A 20,284-nucleotide genomic window follows, 5' to 3' on the forward strand; every position below is an offset into this window, starting at 1 on the left:
AATTATACTTGAAGTTGTTTTTTAAATAAGAGTTATTGTTCAGCTTTCTATGTTTTGGAAAAGTGACCCTGCACACACACACACACACACACACACACACACACACACACACACACACACACACACACACACACACACACACACACACACACCGACATCACGCTACTTTACACTTATTTACACTTTTCTTACTTCCGGGTTTGAGTGTTTGGATCAGTCACGTGATCAGGCGCTCGTCTGTTGCAGGAAGTGGAATGAAGATGGCGGTTTCTACGCGGCTGCTCACCGAATCCGTGTTAGGATGGTCTATTTTCACTCTTGTACTGTTGGTAAGAGAAGTTTTATTTGGTTTAAATATTGTAGGAAGCATGTTCCTAGTGTATAAGTTGATCATGTGAGCAGGATACATGGTCCGCGTGTACAGGGCTGTAGAGGGACACACTGGATGGTGGTCTCAGATAACAAACAGACATGTGATGAAATAAATCTCGCTGTTATTAGTCGAATAACTTAACCACTAAGAGGGATATTTACTAATGTCATTCTTTTTGAGATTTAAAGTAAATGTTAGTGATAGTTTTAAATAAACTTTAGGTGCTTTGTCTATTTATGTTTACACACATGCATCAGTAAACACATACATGCACACACACACACATTATATATATATATATATATATATATATATATATATATATATATATAAAACATAAATAATGCCATGATGAGAAATTGAAAACAGAGTTAGAGAAATGTCTGTAATAAAAATAAAAAAAAGAAATAAACAAAATATAATATGTACTTAAGTATTCAGACCCTTTACTCAGTACTTGGTTGACCTCAGGGCTTAGTTTTACTCTGATACGCAGTGTGGCGTCTTCTATAGAGAGGTGTATGCCTTTCTAAATCAAGTCCAATCAATAAACGTTTTCACAGGTAGACTCCTGTCAAGGTGTAGAAACATCTCAGGAACAATGAACAGAAATTACAGACATTTCTAGGATTCTGTTTTGACATTATTTTGTCATTGACTGTTTTAATATTTTTCTTTGTGGTTAGTTTAATTTCACAAGGGAAGCGCACCTGCAGAGCAAAGCAGATTTAGATATTTGTATTTTGAAGGAAGTGGGAATGAATCTGAGCATGTCAGCAGGACAGTTCATTAATAGCAATACAAGAGACCTTGAAAAGTATCGTACTGAGAAAATGCATTACTGTTAATAAGGATTCATTTTGCATTGCATGCATGCACCATTATATAGATATCATTTTTTTTATATCTACATATATTTTACTAGGTTATTCTGGCTTTCTGTTGGATCTACATTCGAAACTACCAGAGTCGGCAGGAGAGTGAAGTCATCTCCACCATCACGGCCATATGCGCTCTGGCTATTGCGCTCATCACATCAGCTCTCCTCCCAGTGGATATTTTTCTAGTGTCATTCATGAAATATCAGAATGGCACATACAAGGTATGATCTGTATATTAAAATTTTTTACAAATTGATCAAAATGAGCCATGAATGAAATCCTTACTTGAGGCCACTCAAAGCTGAAAGTTTTGTATTATTCTATTCAAGACTGTGTCTGTAAGTTCATGAATTGGGATGATGTAGGAATTACAGCAGTGTTTTATAAGTAGTGAGGTGGCGTTAAAAAGTTTCAAGACATTTACAAGAAAGTACTTTATGTATTTAGGTTTGCATACTCTCACCTTCAAAATAGTCTCCTTGCACAGCAATACTGCGCTCCCAGCGTTCCTGCCACTTCTGGAATGTGTCCTGGAGTTGTCTTTTTAAAGCGTGTCAAGAATCTCCTGCAATTCATTCCACATTCTCGCAATGGTGTCAAAACGGCGACCTTTGAGCTGGATCTTCATGTTTGAGAAGAAGGGAAGTCCACAGGAGGCAAATTTGGCGAGTAGGGTGGGTGCGGAAGTGAGCTTATATGGATTGTTCTCCGACGATCATCATGCACGAGTTGCTGAATGATTTAGTCTTCCTGACCTCTCGTTGTCTTTCAGTCATGTTCTTCTGTGTGCCACTTAAAACACCTCAATCGACTTGTTGCAGTGTCACCGTGTGTCAGACGTCTCTGTGGCAGTTTCGCTCAGTTTCACTCAGAATTTCACGTTTGCTCCTTGAACTTCCTGTCCATGATGAAATTGCTGACGTGGTAACACACGTGGCCAGAATAGCACTAGTTATCGCCATTAGTCTCAACTTTTTACCACCTCGAATAAACCCTTATGAATATCTTTATCCTCAGCAGTAGAAGTAAACATCTGACCTCTGATTGGGATACCACAAGATCCTGGAAAAGATCATTCCAGTTATTATTTGTTTGGTGTAGAAATATAATGTTATCGCGTAATAGTTTTGGCTGTCTGTTCAAGTTCATTGATCGGGTAAGGAGGCATTAGACAGAGAAGCCCGTAAGTGGGAAGATTAACATTAAGCAGCTTTAAAGAGCCGCAGCTCAGAGGAGAGAAGATGTTCTCAGAAGAACGATAGTGCAGACACTCCACAGAGCTGGGATTTATGCAAGCGTGGAGATGTAGGAGAAATGTGGAAATGATTCGCTTTTTTTTGACAGTTTAAGCTATAAAGAGCTGTATTTGGGAGAAACTCAACATAACCATGAGAACACCATTCTAATGTTTCTTAAGTATAACATGGTGATGGTGCCATGTCTGTAGATGCTTTTCATTAGTAAGGGTTTGGAAACCTGAGAAAGATATTTGACACACGACAGGATGTGTGGTTTTCAGCAGGACGATGACTCTATTACTGTTTTACACTTGGCCCCATCAAAACCCTAACCATAATCTGACTGATAATCTGCAGAGAGACCTGAAAATGCTGTTTTTCAACTGTTCAAGCTGACAGAATGAGGAACTGCAGTCAGATCCAGATCCACAGAGACCTATTTCAGAGTTCAGCTGTTAATTGCAGCCAAAGGATTGTGTTCATCAGGGTCACTGCTCATTAATATTCATTTATCAAAGTTATTCTTACTAATAACTGCATGTAATGAAAGATTTCAGTGTTGATGGAAGCGGCCTGTTTGAACATGTGAATGATGAGCATGAAAATGGCAGCAGTTATACTCAATAATGATTGCAGGTCTTTAGATCTCTTTATCTTTTAGACCAACATCCAAAAATCCAACAATTTATTTTACTGACAGTTCATAAACATGACAATACCATACGAGTTTATTAGAGGGACAGCGCATGTAGGACGTTTTGGAGACAAGGTGAGGGAGGCGAGATTGAGATGGTTTGGACATGTGCAGAGGAGGGACATGGGGTATATCGGTAGGAGAATGCTGAGGATGGAGCCACCAGGAAGGAGGAAAAGAGGAAGACCAAGGAGGAGGTTTATGGATGTGGTGAGGGAAGACATGCAGGTAGTTGGTTTGATATACAGATGTAGAGGACAGGGGGGTATGGAGACAGACGATCCGCTGTGGCGCCCCCTAATGGGAGAAGCTGTAACTTTGCGTTTTCTGAGTTTGAGTCTAAGATTTTCTGTTCTTCGATTAGCGTTTTATACCAGAGTGACATAAGGATATTTTTGTTGTATAATTTCACTTCACTATCAGACGTTTTATACTGTGATCATGGAGAACAAATGATAATTAACTAATTAAAAATATAAAGCATTGAGGCTAAAAATGTTTTGTTTCTGTTGTTGTAGCTGAAAAGGTCCTCTGTCATTGCGAGAGCGGCCTCTAGAGGCGAATCACCGATGCCACATGCTGTCCGTGTATACACGAGACTGTACGCTGCACGGAGAGCGCCATATTATATTTATTATTTATAATTTATGAAAATTATAATTATTAATTAATATATTTATATTTATTTAATTTTCATGTTTCAGTTTTTTTATTTTTGACTTTTGTAATAAAGTTCAGTACTATTTTACATAAATGTTATGGTTTTTCTTTGGTTTGTTTTTATCCATTTTAAAAACTACCGGTTGATTAATCAGTTATCGGCAAGTACGATCCATCCTAGCTATCAGATACACTATCAGCCAACCTCTACTCTTAACTCGACTATTAAAATGACTTGAGAAACTTTGGCAGACAACAGAGTAGCGTCTGAGTGTAACATTTTCTTTAAGTAGAGAATAATTTCCAGCCGGATGCATTGTTCAGACAGATTCTGTACTCATGGTTTGAATAGTCGATAATCTGCTCATATTAAATTCTAGTTTTATGTTCTGCCATGAAATTCAGACCGGTAAGTACCTGAGAGAAATGTGAATGTGTTCGCTTGGTGATTGACATAAAAACAAAGCTGAGCTGTATTGCACCACCTAGTGAATAAACTGTGACACTTCTTCACCTGGCTATGTGCACACCTGATTCTTATTTAACTCATTCTTTTCTGGTTGATCAATTTCAGGACTGGGCAACAAATAATGAAACCAGGAGGCAAATTGAAGACACAGTCTTATATGGATATTACAGTAAGTAGTTTTTACCAACACGCACTCACAACTAATGCAATTAGAACTGAAATTTAGTAATCGTCCATTAAATTATTATTATGTTTTTTTTACATTTTGAATTAAATTCCACAATTTAATTCTGTCATTTGAGACATTTGCACTCTGGTTTTTCATGATTTATGGATTTATGAATTGCAAACTGAAGTGAGATGAAATAATGACATTTGGCACAAATATACATTTATATTTCATATTACTTTGATAAGAATAAAAATTTAGAGCATTTTATTTACGCTACCAGGCACCAGAATCAGGAGATTTGACCTTTTTCCTGGTATTGTCAGATACTCTAAAAAATAAAATGATTATAGGTGTGCTGTGTCTAGGGTTTACGTACCGAGCTGCAACCTGTGCACCAAACAATACAGAAAACCAAATCCGATACAATAAGTGATGTCTTGATCAAATACATTTTCCGATGCAGCAAAAATAGTTACTGACTAAATATTTATTTCGTCTTCCTTTTCTTAGATGATTTAAACCGTTGTCGAAGTGCAATGTAAAATAATATCAACTTAATAATGACCTAATGTTTCTCTGATCCATTCAGACGCTGATGATTAGCAGCATGTAACAAAAAAACGGCTGTGCATTATAATGTAACTGAGGGTAATATAGTGAAGCAGTTCTGTTGTCTGGGCAGGAATTCTCAGGTTATGGCTGTTGGAAAAATTACACTTTTGTTTCATCTTTGTAACAGAATTAACACCTTTCCGATGTGTTGTTTCTAAACTAGAGCCAATCTTCTGTTAAAAATCCCTGGCGATCCTGCTAGTGTGAATTAAGGAGGCGTGTCTGAAGCGCATTTGGCTGCTGGTTACGCTGTGAAAAAAAACCCCTGTGACCTGTCAAGGCTTGGACACTGTAAAACCTCTGAAGGTGGAGGTTGTGCCTCCATGGATTGCACGTGTTTGTCCAGGATATTGGACAGATGCTCGATCCTCAAACTGTTCCTACACAATTTTTCCAGTGTTGCAGGGAGGGGTCTCATGCTGGATGATGCCACCGCCATTAGAGTTTGCTGTTGCCATGAAGGGGTGTAACTTGGTTTGTAAATGTTTAGGTAGGTGGTTCGTACAAAAGTCACATCCACGTGAATGCCAGGATGCTGGGAAGGTTTTCCAGCAGAACCGCTCAGCGGCTATACAGCTCCATACTCGAGCTGTAATGCACCGTGTGTTCTGACACTTTTCTACCAGCGCCAGCATGAACCAATTTGCACTTCAGTAGCTTCTGTGTGGGATCGCTCACCACGTATCTGTGAGCCTGTGACTGTTGCCGGATCACTGGTTGTCCTTTCTTGTACCACTTTTAGTGGGTAGTAAGCAATAAATTGCAGGAATACAGCAGAGGACTTGAGGTTTTAGTGATGCAGTGACCCAGTCATCACAACTTACACTATTGTATTGCTTTTCACACCCATTTTCCCTGATTTCAACCTCTCAACTTCAAGATTTGACTCATCACTCGATGTGAAATATATCATCCCTCCCTTGATAGATGTGATGATAATAAGATGATCAGAGACAAGGTTTAAATATCGTTTACTCCGAACTAATATCAAAGAGAAATGGATGACTGTGATCTGTCGCTCATTTAATTTTTACTGATGAGTCGTCAGCTATATGGAAATTTTAATTGAAATCATTTCATTCACTAAATTTGAAGGAATACTTTTATTACATTTATTAGATAGTTTGAAACACGGCCTAATATAGTAACAACTCGCCAAAATGTTGGCAAAACTGTGGCTATGATGAAGCAAATCATTAGCATATGTTCTGGGAATGTGCACATATTCAGGAGAAAGAAATCGAGGAGGCTTTTGAGAATATTTGTAGAACAGATTTGCTGTATTTTGGCTGCGTATGTCCAGATGTATATCAGCAGATAATAAACACCTGATGGTTGTGCTTTTGGCAGTCAGTAAGAAAGCAACACATGTAAATAGATTAAAAAAAGAGAAATCATCTTTTGATAACTGGATACATGTCACCATAGAGATTTGGATGGAAAAGATGACTATTTTTGTTCATTTAAAGAAGGATGTGTTTGTGGGGAAAATGGAGGAAATGGGTTGAAGGTTATCTGAATATAGATCTACTCTGTTTAATATCTATGTACTTAACAATAGTCATTAAGGTTATTCTGGATGAAATTGAATCAGGACACATCATGTACAGTGCAACCCCCTGTTAGGTTCTGCGGCCCCTCGCCAGTAAAAAAAAAAAAAATAGAGGCTTTTGACTCTACTTTTGATGTTCCTTTTTTAAGGGGAATCGTACTGCACTGTAAACTCAACAGAAATTGTGAATTACTTTTCATAAATTTTTTATTTACTACTTTATATGAATAATACAATATTTCCCCCTTTTATGCTACTTTTCTTGGTTTAAAAAAAAAAGGTTATAGTTTGCAACAAATTTATAGTATAATTTGTACATGAAATCCATGGTGGACAGTAACAAAGTAATATTGTTACTGTACTTAAGTATATTTTATACGTATCTGTACTTTACTGAAGTATTTCCATTTCTGGAGACTTTTACTTGAACTTTAACTACATTTTGAGAAATCAGTCGTTTCTTTTTATTTATGAGGATAAAAACATAACTGCTCAGCGAGTCACTAATCAGGGTCGAGCCCTTGCTCTGTTTTAAACTCGTGATCGTTGCTCGGTGTATCTACTGATCTCCAACATACAGTTCAGCATCAGTTCAACAGCACGCAGAACATTTAGAGAGGAATAAATGCTGGAGAAACTCCTGACTCGAACTCACCACAACACCCGTGACCTTATTTACATGATTTATTTAAAGTAGTTGAACAGAAGGTTTTGGGCTCGAGATCATTTTAATAAATATTAATAAGTGTTTGACTCATTAGTATCATTCCATTAATAGATCAGTGTGCTGAGAGTCACAAAGTCTTTTCACATAAACTGAGTTGAATATGCAAAGAGTCTCGTGACAAAAACGACAATAGGATCATTATAGTCGTGATAACTTAGAGTACTTAATACTACGAGTACATTTGTGAAAGTTTAAAGGGGCACTTTTTACCGAATGCATCTCTACTTCAACTACATGGTTTGTGTATTTCCTCCACCACTGGTTATAACACATGGGTCATTGTACATGTCATTATATGCAATTTGAAATATGCTTTATGATCGTACTTCAATGAATGCTTAAACTAAAAAAATATTACACGTTATATCAGTGGTATTTGATAATAATTAATATTAACACTATTGGTATACTTAGTGCTAATGTAATAAGTGGGTGTGGATGCCCAGGATTACTTTCATTTGTAGCACATTATCAGCGATGACCTCTTTCTTTTTGCTTCAAAAGTGTTCTGAAAATAAGTTTCATATGAACTGAGTACAAGGTGAGAGAGCAGGGTGAGAGAGTCTGTTTAATTTAATACAGAATGTTGATCAAAATGTGTGTTTCACTGCCCAGTCTGTTGTTTGTGGATCATCTGACATGTGTTTTTTGTTTTCATTTTCATTTCCATTTATGGCATTTGGCAGAAGCTCTCCAGAGTGACTTACAAGTGAGCTGTTAAAGAATAAGGGCCATGCTTAAGGGCACCAGCAGAGGGCAGCTTGGTGGTGCTGGGTTTAGAACTTCAGATCCAGAGAGCAGTGCCTTCACCACTGAGCTACCACCTCCCCTCGTGGGTAGTGAATAGTGAATTAGCTACCGTTGTCTGATTAGTTTGCTGTCACCAATTTGTTCGAAGATTCGATTTTTCTTATGGTTGAAGTGTGATGATGTAACTGAGGTGATCGAATATATTTGCATTTTAAAGCAAATCCATGCAAATAGCTCCTTCTCCTGCCTGTAGGTGGAGATCATGCTACATTCATCCAGCTCCAAGTAACTCAGACGCTTTCATGGGGATTTATTCAAAATGTGAGATCTGATAGATATTGATGTTCATGTTCAGTGCTGTGCACACAGCTGTTGGGATTATTATATTACAGGATTGCTTTTTAGTGTATTGAGCATTTTTGTTTATTAGTCCTGATTTTTTTAAATAATAATCCTAATCAGAATATGACTACACTTGCTGATGTGTAACGCTGTTAAATGTGTTATTAGTTTTGTGCCTTTGAAATGTTAAGGGCTGCACATTTAGTGTATTATATACTATGGGCTGAGAAATGTTCTGGGTTACAGATGAAAGAAATGATGGCACACAAACCCCCCATTTTCTTGGTCACTTCTCTTCTCTGGCTCTGTTCGGAGCAACATTGAAGACACAGATGTAGAGCCACTCTCACCTGGTGTTTTCATGCGTCTCTAACACATATTTAATGGCCACTTCTCAAGGATCAGAATGTTCAAATTTGCTAAAAGAAACCTGATGTCACTTCAAATCCAGATAAAAAAAATAATTAGATAAAAACCCAAAATGTTTCCATGTAACTGCAAAGTCCTTCCTCATGTATTATCATTATAAACTGAGGGAGATTAAACCTATATTTATAGAACTTGTGCTTTTAATCAGACAAATGAATGTAGAGGAATGTGGGGGAAAAATAGAAATATAATGGTGCACACATTAGTTTAGTCAATGCTGTGGTGAGGTTATTGACCTGCACTCAAAATGAATGAAACTGTCCCCAATGCACACGACTATAAACTCGAATATATTAGAAGATTCAATTCAGTTTAAGTTTATTTCTATTGTGCTTTTCCCAATAGACATTTTTTCAAAGCAGCTTTACAGAATGTAAGAATTCTAGAACAACTTTCACTTATATTTAAATTGATGTGTTGCTCGATGAAAAAGTCTTATAGGGAAGAAACCTTGAGGGGAACCAGACTAAAGGGGGAACCCATTGTCATTTGGGTATAATCACACCAAGAGTATGATTATAAATCATTAAAGCATTACAAACACTGGAGAGTAAAAAATATCATGAGTATTGGAGTGCATGAATATGACAAAGGTCCTTTAGAGTTGTGGAACCAGAAGGTTCTGAGAAACTAAATATCAAATTAGCTTAACATCTAAAAACATAATAGATTTGACACCAACTCTTTTATACCTTTAAATGTTTAATGATGGAGAAACCACATAAGTAGCATGTTATTTAGAGTATTGAATATTAAAGAGGCTGTTTAACCACAAAGTACAAAGTCTGAAATGTTCATGAAGTGGGATCCAACTATAGCTGGTACATCTCTGGAGAGCGCAGGATCCTTAAAGATGTATAATAAAAGGCCCGTGTGTTGTATCTATACATTTAGTGTAAGATTTCTTAAAACTAATGCTGAGCTCAACAGCTAATATCGAAACCATCACTGTGAATGAGCTGTAATATCCTGAAGTAAATCTCCACAAAACCTTGAGCTCAGTTTTCATTTACGTGAATAGGCACCGGTTGTTTTGATCCATTGCTTATGATGCTTACAGTTGGTCTAAGTGACAGGAAAATGCACTTAACCCAATTCTATCTTGTGTTTATCACTAGATCACCAGTTCATTAGTTAGTATTAGGTCTGGGTGGGACCTCTGTCTCTCTCGCTCTTTCTCTTCTTTCTTCTTTTAATTTTCTCTCTTCAAAAGGCCATTGGCATAAGTGGAAGCTTGCACAGATATTTTTAAGGCGACAGTAAGCGTCCAATAATTCTTGTGGATCAGACCTCTAATCACTTGAAAGCCTTGCAGTTTGTAGTATTTACTTCTGTCTAAACTCTACTGCATTTCCCAGCAGATCATAAAAGCTTAGAGCAACAAGGTAAAAAAAAAAAACCTTGTAACCCCCTAAATAAATCATCGGCTTTCAGTGCCTGTTCTTATAGCTTTCCTTTTTTTAAATTGCTGATAGGGGAGGATGCAGTTACCTTGATAAGGCATAAATGCATTGTCATCTTAAAGGCATTTTTGCCTCTCTTCCTCTATGCCTACCTGAAATGGTGGTGCTGGCAACCAGAGGTCAAAATCCCAGTATGTTTATACCAGTGAACTGAAATTGAACTTTATTTTAAGGTCATGTGAACTATACTGAAGGTTCTAGTTGCATGTTTTTGGGATCATCTCACTATTGGCTACGACTCCTGTTGATTGCTGTCTGTATGTATTACAATCCCAATTCAAAAACATTGGGACACTGGGTAACATGGAAATAAAAACAGAATGATTTGTAAATCTCATATTTTATTCACAATAGAACATAAAAAACATATCAAATGTTTAAACTGAGGAAATGTCGCATTTTAAGTAAATAATGAGGTAAAATATGAGATCATTTGGAATTTGATGGCTGCAACACGTCTTCAAAAAGTTAGGACCAGGCAACAAACGTCTGGTAAATGAACCTGTTAATAAAAATATACAGTTGGAGAAACATTTTGCAGCTATTTAGGTTAATTACATTTCATAATATCATCAAAACTTTTGAAGACTCTGTGGAAATTTCTTTTTGCAAGGGACAAGGATGAAAATGAATATTGGATGCTGGTGATCTTTGACCCCTCAGACAAAAAGTACTTATTATAATCCAGTATTATTCTTGCTGACAAATTAAAAGTGAAGGACTTTTTTTTTTTTTTTTTTGTGCAGCTGCATTTCTTATCAAATGGCTAAGCAAAGAATAGTTTCATGTCGGAGATCAAGATTTGATTTTGTCTCAAACATACTGTAGTTAAATACAGAATTATTGTAAAAGAAAACTGAGCATAAGAGACTCTGATAGCTTGGGAGAAGGAGCTCATCTCAGATTTGGCCATCAGACAGTGATGGCGGCGGACCGAACAAACAGTTACTGCGACGATGATCTTAACATCTCTGTTTCTGCATCCACTGATGTTATATATCCTGCAGAGAGGGTTGAGGGGACCCTGAGATGCGCTCTGAAGGACTTTACAGTCCTGTTCGGAGCGACTGCTGTACCAAACTGAGATGATTTAGAATGCTGTCTATAGCCCCAGTACAGATGTTTTTTAGGATTTCTGGTGAGTTCAAGTTGGGCAGGTTTGTAATGGAAATCAATCATGGTCTATCTGATAGCTAAACCCAGTGTTTAAAATTTGTCCACCTATGTTAAGGATTCATTCAAAATAGTCGGTAAAATATTTTGAAATATAACATAAAAATCACTTTTTAACCAGGTCATCTGAAAGTTCACGAATGTGTCGAGCTCTTTTCTGAGCTCCTTTAGGGTTTGTACATTTAACTAAAGAGTAGGTCAGATTTCAGTTCTTCTTCTGTATAAAACCTACAAACACTGAAGTCTGTCTATTTTTGGACAGTGAAACAATTTCCAGATTGTTGGCTCTGTGTGTCACCAAAATCGCATTAAAATGAAACAATCGAATAATTGCAAACCTTTCGGCTTTAATTCAAAGAGCTGAATAAAAGAAATATCATGATATTAACAAATGTAATTTGAATGTAAATATAATCATACAAATAATTTTTTTTATATTTGTGTGTCTCCAGACTGCCTGATTGTCAGTTCTGACCTTTTCACCACTGTCTGGGGTCAAGATGTACACAACATGAGAGAAACTCCACTTTCGAATGTCTTTGCCTAATCCTGTAGCTCTGCTTTCATGTGACTGACTGTGAAACAATTGTAGCACATTTGTGAATGAGCAGCTTGTTAAGTTTGGGTGCTTGGTTTCTAAAAATACTTCTTCTTGCAGCTTCAGTTATTCTTCTGCTTCCTTTTCTTCTTCTACTTCTTGTTTTTCTTCCTTTTTTTAAGCCAGAGAGCCAAAACTCTAAACGCTTGACCTCAAGCTTTCAAGTTCCATGCACCAAGATTCAAAATGAATTGGGTAAAATAAAGAAGTTAATTTAGTCTTGCTGTCAGCTTGAACTACCGTATTTTCTGGACTATAAGCCGCTACTTTTTTTCCCACGCTTGGAACCCCGCGGCTTAAACAACGAAGTGGCTAATATATGGATTTTTCCTAAGAAAAGCTTCACCAATGGTGAATTTTAAACGCATGACGATGCCAAAAGATAAACTCTCGAGAGAAATAGTTGTGAAAGGAAGGAGGAAGACAGTGAACAATGACTTTCTTGGTCGGCTACTGTTTAGATACAAGCCGTTGTAGCGCGTTGAGTCTGGGTGAAGGGAGAGCTCGCTAACTCCAGTTACAACAGAAATCATATAAGCACAGACAGGTTTCCAAAACTCGTACTTTTTTATTTTTCTTGGCAACAGCGTTTCGGTTTAGTCAAAGAAACTTAGAAATGAGCATCAGAAAATAATAAGGACATATTCCTCGGTCTTGCACACATGCAGTAATAGCGGAAAAATTTGGGGGCAGCCTATTCCCAAAATGCCGCTCTGCTCTTAAAGAAGCCACAACATATTTCACCCATTACACCGTGTAACAGACACTGTCTTTCGTTAAAGCCTGTGTAAAGTTCATTAGTTTCAGTGTAGACATTTATTATTATTATCATTTATGTTCAAAATAAAAATCTTTGTCAAATTCAGCTTATATAAGGGTGCGCTTTCTGTCCAGACATCTGGTTTTAATTTTTTATACCCCTAAACAGCCATCATTTTTCATTTGTGTAAATTTCTATAGATGTTTTGTGTGTGAAGATTATAGTAAATATAACCCATTTGGCACCAACAACCATGCTGCTGTCATACTCACAGAGGTCACTTTCTTTTTTTCTCATTCTGATCTTTAATCATTAGAACTGAAGCTCTTGCCTGGCAGCTAATGGTATAAAAGGCAATGGTGCACAGAGGGTTAAGGGCCATGCCCAAGGGCCCAAGAGTGGCAGCTTGGTGATTGTGGGGCTGGAACCCCCAACCTTCCCATCACTAACAAAGAGTCTAAATCACTGAGTTACCGTGTTGCGTTTTACTGGATAGCTGCTAAAAGCTCAGGTGTTTGTAAAAAAAAAAAAAAAAAAAGTAGCTGCTGGTATTTAGTCAATGGATGACAATTGAATGGAAATTAAGGTGGGCCGCACCTACTGGATATTAAAATAACACTTTGAGCAACAAATGAAATAGCATGTAGAATACAAGTTCCTTTATTTCATTTGGTTTTGATTTTCAAATTATGCTTCTGAATTTATTTGTGTAGCCGGGCTTCTCTTGGTAATTCACATCTTTCCTTTTTATTGAACTATTCATTGACTTAAATTTTTTTTCCTGCATCTGCACATAAGATTTATTTGATTAAAATAACTGCTGTAATTCAATATACCAGCCCATTAGAGGATCCACTTTTCCTGTAAGTTAATTTCATACAGTAAAAAGATTCATGTGGAGCTTTTACAGAAATAATGACAAAACAGTAGTAATTCATAACCTAGATTTTTTTTAAGCTTTTTTTTTTTACATATTGAAAGTGAAATTTGATTAGTTCAGTGGTTAATGCTTTTAACTGATGGATGGATGGAAATGTACAGAAAATAAATATAAAGGCTCTGAAACTGTGCATGAGCTATTGAGAAAGTACAACAAATAAGTATAAAGGCTCTGTGCAGTGGAAAAACGTGTGGGAGCGGGTAAACAAGATGTACAAACGTTATACACGGTGAATATACAGTTGATGTATAGATATGAGGATAATCTGGGATATACAATTAATTATATACAGGATAATTGAAGAGATTGATTGAATAATAATACTTTTATATACAGAATAATTGCCCAGAATGCTGCAGAATGAAGCAGAACTGCATGTTGATTACTGCAGATTAGGATGTAATACCTGTTTTGGCTTTAATCAGTGGTTGATCACAGGACTGTGCAACAGGGCACATGATTTTTGATCGATTTAATGCATACATCCATCATCAGGAATGCTTTTCTCCCAGAACAACTCGTTTTCACTCTGATTGGATGAGCATAAAGCAGACATTCTCTCACCGGAATGTTAGATCGGATAAAGGTTTTGTATGTGAATGAATCCTTTGGAAATATGATTTGATAAAATATATCACGTTAGTAGAGAATGTTTCTACTTCTGCAGGGAATCTCATGTCAAAGTCAAGATTCACAATCAGCACTTTTGATCCTTCGTGTCCTTTTTCTGTAATGTAATAGTGTTAAAATTCTGCTTTCTATTTTTTTTATGGTGCAAATAAATACAGCATTGTCATGTAGCAAATGATTGAGTTTAACACCTTACATATGCACATCTGTATAAATACTGCAGTCTTTGTGAACCTTCCAGGCTAATGACTGCTGGTGTTCGGATTTTGTGCCTATTTTGTTTCTGACTATGGATGAGTGACTTGGAATTTGGATTTATTTTTTTACAGCTCTGTACTCCATCATCCTCTTCTGTGTCTTCTTCTGGATTCCCTTTGTTTACTTCTACTACGAGGAGAAAAATGATGACGACACCAACAAGTGCTCGGTAAGATTACGATATTAAACAAAAGAAAAGTTTTTTTTTTTTACTGTATTATTTTATTAAAGAAAAATCCTTTCTCAGAACACTAGCAAATGACAGAACCGAAAACCAGAACGTTTTATTTTCTCCTTTATGAAAAATGAGAATCGAAAATAAACAGTGTTAATTGGCATGTATATACTGTTCTCGTTTATGCAGTTTTTCTAAAGCTAGTGCTCAGAACCCACACGTAGAACTGAGTATCGAGTAAAGATCCTTTAAAATGTATGAACATTGCGTAATGTTCAGTGCCAGACAGCAAAACTTTAATTCTTCTAGAAAAGGGATTTATTATTGGTCAGGCTTCAGTTCTGCATATCTTGTGCTTTGTCACCATGAGTTTGTAATGTATGATTTAATTCTGAACTGGTCTCACTGGGTCTATCAAATAAACATTAAGTGGCTTAATGGAATGATGTAAGTATGGACAAAGCCTTTTTTAATGTATTTATTTTTATTTTATTTCAAATTTTTTGTGGCAGGTTTGCCAAAAATGGGGTGGAGTAGTAGCTCAGTGGTTAAGGTGTTGGGTTACTGATCAGAAGGTACATGGGGTATATCAGTAGGAGAATGCTGAGGATGAAGCCACCAGGAAGCAGAAAAAGAGGAAGGCCAAGGAGGAGGTTTATGGATGTGGTGAGGGAAGACATGCAGGTAGTTGGTGTGAAAAAGGCAGATGTAGAGAACAGGGGGGTATGGAGACGGCTGATCCGCTGTGGCGACCCCTAATGGGAGAATCCGAAAGAAGAAGAAGTAGAAGAAGGTTTGCCAATAATGGATCTAGTTATAACACAGCAGTTTGAACTTTTAAAGTATTTTTACACACCATTACCTGTGCATTTTTTAAAGTTACCTTACATTTAAGCAAATTTTAACCAGAGTCAAGGCAGACTGCACTATATCCTCCATCTAATATTTCTACTTTTGAGTTCTGACCTCAACTGTATTGAACACCTTTGGAATGAATGTAAACACTGACCGAACTGAACCCAGGGCCTCCTCACCACACCTATATCACTACCTGACTTTACTAAAACCCTTGTGGCTGAATGAAAATTTAGTTAAACCTAGTCCAAAATCTAGTAGTTAATATCAGGTTGAAAGTTTTGCACATGCTGATATTCTGCTCACGATGGTTGTAAACTAGTGATTATTTGGGATACTGTAGACACTGCCAGCTCAGACGTATCTCTGTTATCAGCATAGTGCAAAAGAACTGTCGCTCACACAATTTGTTTTAAAATTGCTTTTCACAACATTTTGTGTAAACTCGCTTGTGTTCACCTAACCATTGTTTAACTTTACTCTGTAGCCAGTTTAACCCTGGCAAGGAGGTGCTAGCGCTCACTTAGCTAAGGTTCTAAAAATATGTTCATGTTCAGTTAAATTGAGAAATGTTTGTAATAATTTTCAGCCTGGTTTTTTATTAAAAGAAAATTTATTTTTTTGTCATTACAGCAAGCAAAAAATGCATTGAAGTACACTGTTGCATTTGTCATAATCTGTGCTGCGCTTCTCTTGATTGGGTAAGTTCATGTCTCACAAGGTCCACCAGCTTAACAGCTTTTAGCAGTAGGACGCTTTGCTTTATTGATGTACATTAAGTATAAAATGAAAGCTACACACTATACAGAATCATAAACCGGTCATCAATGAAGCAGTTCTGACTAGATGTCGAACGATTCATTGGTTCTGCCAATCAATAGGTACAGATAAGTTAATTGGCTTTCGGCTATTGGCAAAAATTCATACCGATGGTTTTTCCGGGTTGCGCTATGCAGTATCAGAGTGGCCTCTTGAGGCGAATCACTGACACCACATGCTGTTCATCAAGTGTCTTTTTTTATTTATTTTAAATGTAACTGTTCTTGTTTATCTGAAGTGTTGCTTTCAAACTGAATCAAAAAGTATGTCTTTAATTTTCCTAAATATTTATTAATATAATTATTATATTTTTTTTTATTTTATTTGGCACATTTTCATGAAGAAAGTTCTGTCTTAATTTTTTATTTTTGTAATACTATTTCAGTCCTATTTTTCATTGAGTGGTATTTATTTATTTTTTTATTTGATAAATTTGTTGATTAATCTGTTATCGGCCAGTACGGTCCAACTTCGCTATTGGCATTGGTAAAATCGGTTGAGCTCTAATTCTGACTAACCTCACAGTAAAGATCAGCAGTTTCTTTAGGAGTACTTTGATATTTTAGCTGAGTTGAATACAGAAGAGCTTGCAAATCACATATGGGATCTCATTTTGGATAGGTATTTATTTAGGAGAGGGTGCAGCAGAAAAAATCTAAACATTGGATGTATCATGAAACATAATAAATGCTTGAAAGAATCTTCAACAAGCAGAGAAAATCCATCACCGTTTTCAAAACAGGATAACTTACAGAGGATATGAACACTTTTCTTTGACGGTCTTAGAAAGGGGGATTAGGGGGTTGGTTAGATAATTAAATTTCTCATGGAAAAAATTCCAATGTATCTTAAAATTTGGGAATAATTTAAATTTGGTACAGTTTATCACACCGGTGTCACCCAAAGCGAAGCATCATGGAGGCAGCATCATGTTATTAGGCTGCTTTGCTTCAAATTGTGCCAGGGCTCTAAGCAAGATGTGGAGAGAATAATAGATAGGACCAAATGTCTGTTTAGGCACAAAAATTGGAAGCGTCTGTTAGTCGGTTGAGAAAAAAACGTGATCACCTTCCAGCATGATTTTCAGACAGTGGCTTGAGAAGATGAATAGGTTTTGGAATGGCACAGTCAAAGCCCAAATCTGAATCAATTTTGAAAACATGGAATGGATTGAAGCGGGCACACACATGCAACCAGTTTATTGAAACATTTAATTTTCCCCTAAAACTGTTCTATTTGTTGCTTACTTGTTATTTTGGTTTGCTGTATCATATTAAAGATGGACATAAGGAGATAATGTATCTTCGGCTTTCAATTTAACACGGCCTTGGAGACTTTTAAAGTCCATTGAACCTAACAAAGCATAAAAGTGTCACATTTGAATATTGTAAACAGTAGAGTTCTAACGATAGTAGATTTTATCGATAGCTACTGTAGGTTGGAATCGTACTTGCCAATAACCGATTATTCAACTATAGTTTTTAAAATGAATACTGGGTTTAAAAAAAATTGTACGTAACACTTTATGTAAAATAGTAATGAACTTTATTACAAAATAAATAAATGTAATTTCAATGCTCTGGCATTTAAAGACGTCCATGTTAAGCATGACTGCTCAGATTTATGTGAAATGGTGACAGTTTACAGTAAGATTCCTTTTGTAACTTTAACTGAGGTTAGTAAATGCTTTAAAAGTAGTTTGTTTGTTCATGTCAACATTGACTAATACCTTTTAAAATTTTTATTTTTTCTGTTAACTTAAGTAATGCACTATTAACTAACATGAACGATGTATAGCGTGTAGTCTCACGTGTCAAAACAAACAGCAAACTCCTCACTAGGGCATCTCCACACATGCTGGACACCATCTGAGCCAAACACGTTTATCTTAGTCTCATCAGACCACAGGACATGGTTCCAGTAATTCATGCTCTTGGGCAGGTCGTCTTCAGCTGTTTGCTGGCTGCTTTACTGTGAACCAGATTCAGAAGATTCTTCCTTCTGGGACGACGGTCATGCAAACCAACTTGTTGCAGTGTGTGGCGTACGTCAGCTTCTGCATCCTCTAAAGCACTGCTGCAGCACTCATGCATCTGTTTTTTGAAGCAGCTTCTGCACCTGACGTGCAGCACGAGAACTTCTGTTCTGAGTGGATTCCATCTTGAAAAAAAACTCTTTTTTTACCCTGACCACGGTACTGTAACAGATTCAGGGTGTTACCAATCTTCTTACAGCCTCTGCATTTTTGTAGAGAGCAACAATTCTATTTCTCAGATCCTCAGAGAGTCTTTGCCATGAGGTACCATGTTGAAAATCTAGTGGTCAGTATGAGAGAATTGAACTCAAAGCACCAAATTTTAACTGCTCTAATACAAGATACACAAATTTGTTTGGACAAAAACATGAACATGATGAAGAGGACATGTGGCTTTGCATTTTTACATGACGTACAGCTGTTATCACTGAGGGTGTACTCACTTTTGTTGCCAGTTATTTAGATAATAATGGCTGTATGTTGAGTTATTGAGGACAGTAAATCTGTACTGAAATAAAAGCTGCACATTGACTACTCTAAAATTTAATTAATAATTTAACATGATAATGAACTTTATCTATTACCAAATACTTTATTAAGGTGTGTATTGGTTAGTTGCAATTTAAATGCCAGAGTTACTGATGACTGACTGAATTGTTGTTGATCTTGTCATCACAGGGCCTTTGCACCACTGTTGCCTCCACCCAGTCAGAATTCTACCCAATGGGACAAACTACAGTACCTGTTCAAGGAGTTGGGCAGCAGCAGTAAGCACCATTTTATCTATATAAATGACGTTAAGAGTGAAGAGTGATTTTTATATACATAAGAAATGATTGTTTAGTCTCATGCACTATGCTTAGAGAATCCAGGGATCTTAGTTGCACGATCTGGTGAACCTACAGCAGCTCTACTCACATGAGTTTTTCTTGTTGGGGTCTGAGTGAAAAAAAACAAGTGCTACATCGATAAAAGGAATGGCAGAGGTGACACATCGGTTTGGCAGCTGTGACATTTAAGCTTAATCAATGTCAGCAAGTCCCTTTATGTTGCCTGGACCCTCTGTCAGTGAGCGGAGAAAGCTGTGCCAGCTGTTGATGTTAGTGTTAGCAGTCCTCTCAGGGAATACGGCTGCCTTTATCCAGCTGTATTTTGTCCTGCTGCAAATGACTTTTAGTTATATAAGTGCAGATGAGTGTCTGAACAATCCTTTTAAGACAATCAGTATTTGGGAAATACTAACATTTGTCATAAATGCACAGCCTTAATATGTCCTTTATTATAGCACCTGCAAAAGAACACTAAACCTCTGGTCTGTTTGCTGTGTCAATACACTGTACGGCTGTTTTCTTCTCATTATCACACTCTTTTATACTGTATATGGATTTGTTTTGTCACCGTCACCAGTTGTTGTCACTCTGTATGGATATATCTAAGTGCGTGTATAGTTAAGTTGCCATTAATCACAAGTTAACTCATGACAGTGATGCAATTAATCGCGATTGATTATTTTAATCGATTAACAGCACTAATAAATATATATATATATATATAAAATACACTCATACTGTCTGTATCTTGCTTTCTCTTGAGACCCATCCACAAGATGCCAGCAACACCAATTCTCTTTATTTCGATCTACAATCATTAATTTTTATGCACAGTCTGTCATGTACAGC

General features: G+C 36.7%; 1 protein-coding gene across 1 annotated transcript in view; it reads left to right on the plus strand.

Annotated features, from left to right (window-relative positions):
• The first annotated feature begins 213 nt into the window (after nucleotides 1-213).
• Nucleotides 214-20,284, plus strand: part of lmbrd1 (LMBR1 domain containing 1) — a 50,913-nt gene continuing 30,842 nt past the window's right edge. Inside the window, exons 1-6 of the mRNA XM_046843026.1 lie at nucleotides 214-329; nucleotides 1,299-1,475; nucleotides 4,421-4,484; nucleotides 14,793-14,890; nucleotides 16,385-16,452; nucleotides 19,284-19,372. Of these exons, the coding sequence (XP_046698982.1) occupies nucleotides 255-329; nucleotides 1,299-1,475; nucleotides 4,421-4,484; nucleotides 14,793-14,890; nucleotides 16,385-16,452; nucleotides 19,284-19,372 (571 nt within the window). The 5' untranslated portion in view covers nucleotides 214-254. The remainder of the gene's footprint in view (nucleotides 330-1,298; nucleotides 1,476-4,420; nucleotides 4,485-14,792; nucleotides 14,891-16,384; nucleotides 16,453-19,283; nucleotides 19,373-20,284) is intronic.

The sequence above is a fragment of the Silurus meridionalis genome, chromosome 28 (genome assembly GCF_014805685.1).
Source record: "Silurus meridionalis isolate SWU-2019-XX chromosome 28, ASM1480568v1, whole genome shotgun sequence".
In the NCBI taxonomy this organism is placed as follows: domain Eukaryota; kingdom Metazoa; phylum Chordata; class Actinopteri; order Siluriformes; family Siluridae; genus Silurus; species Silurus meridionalis.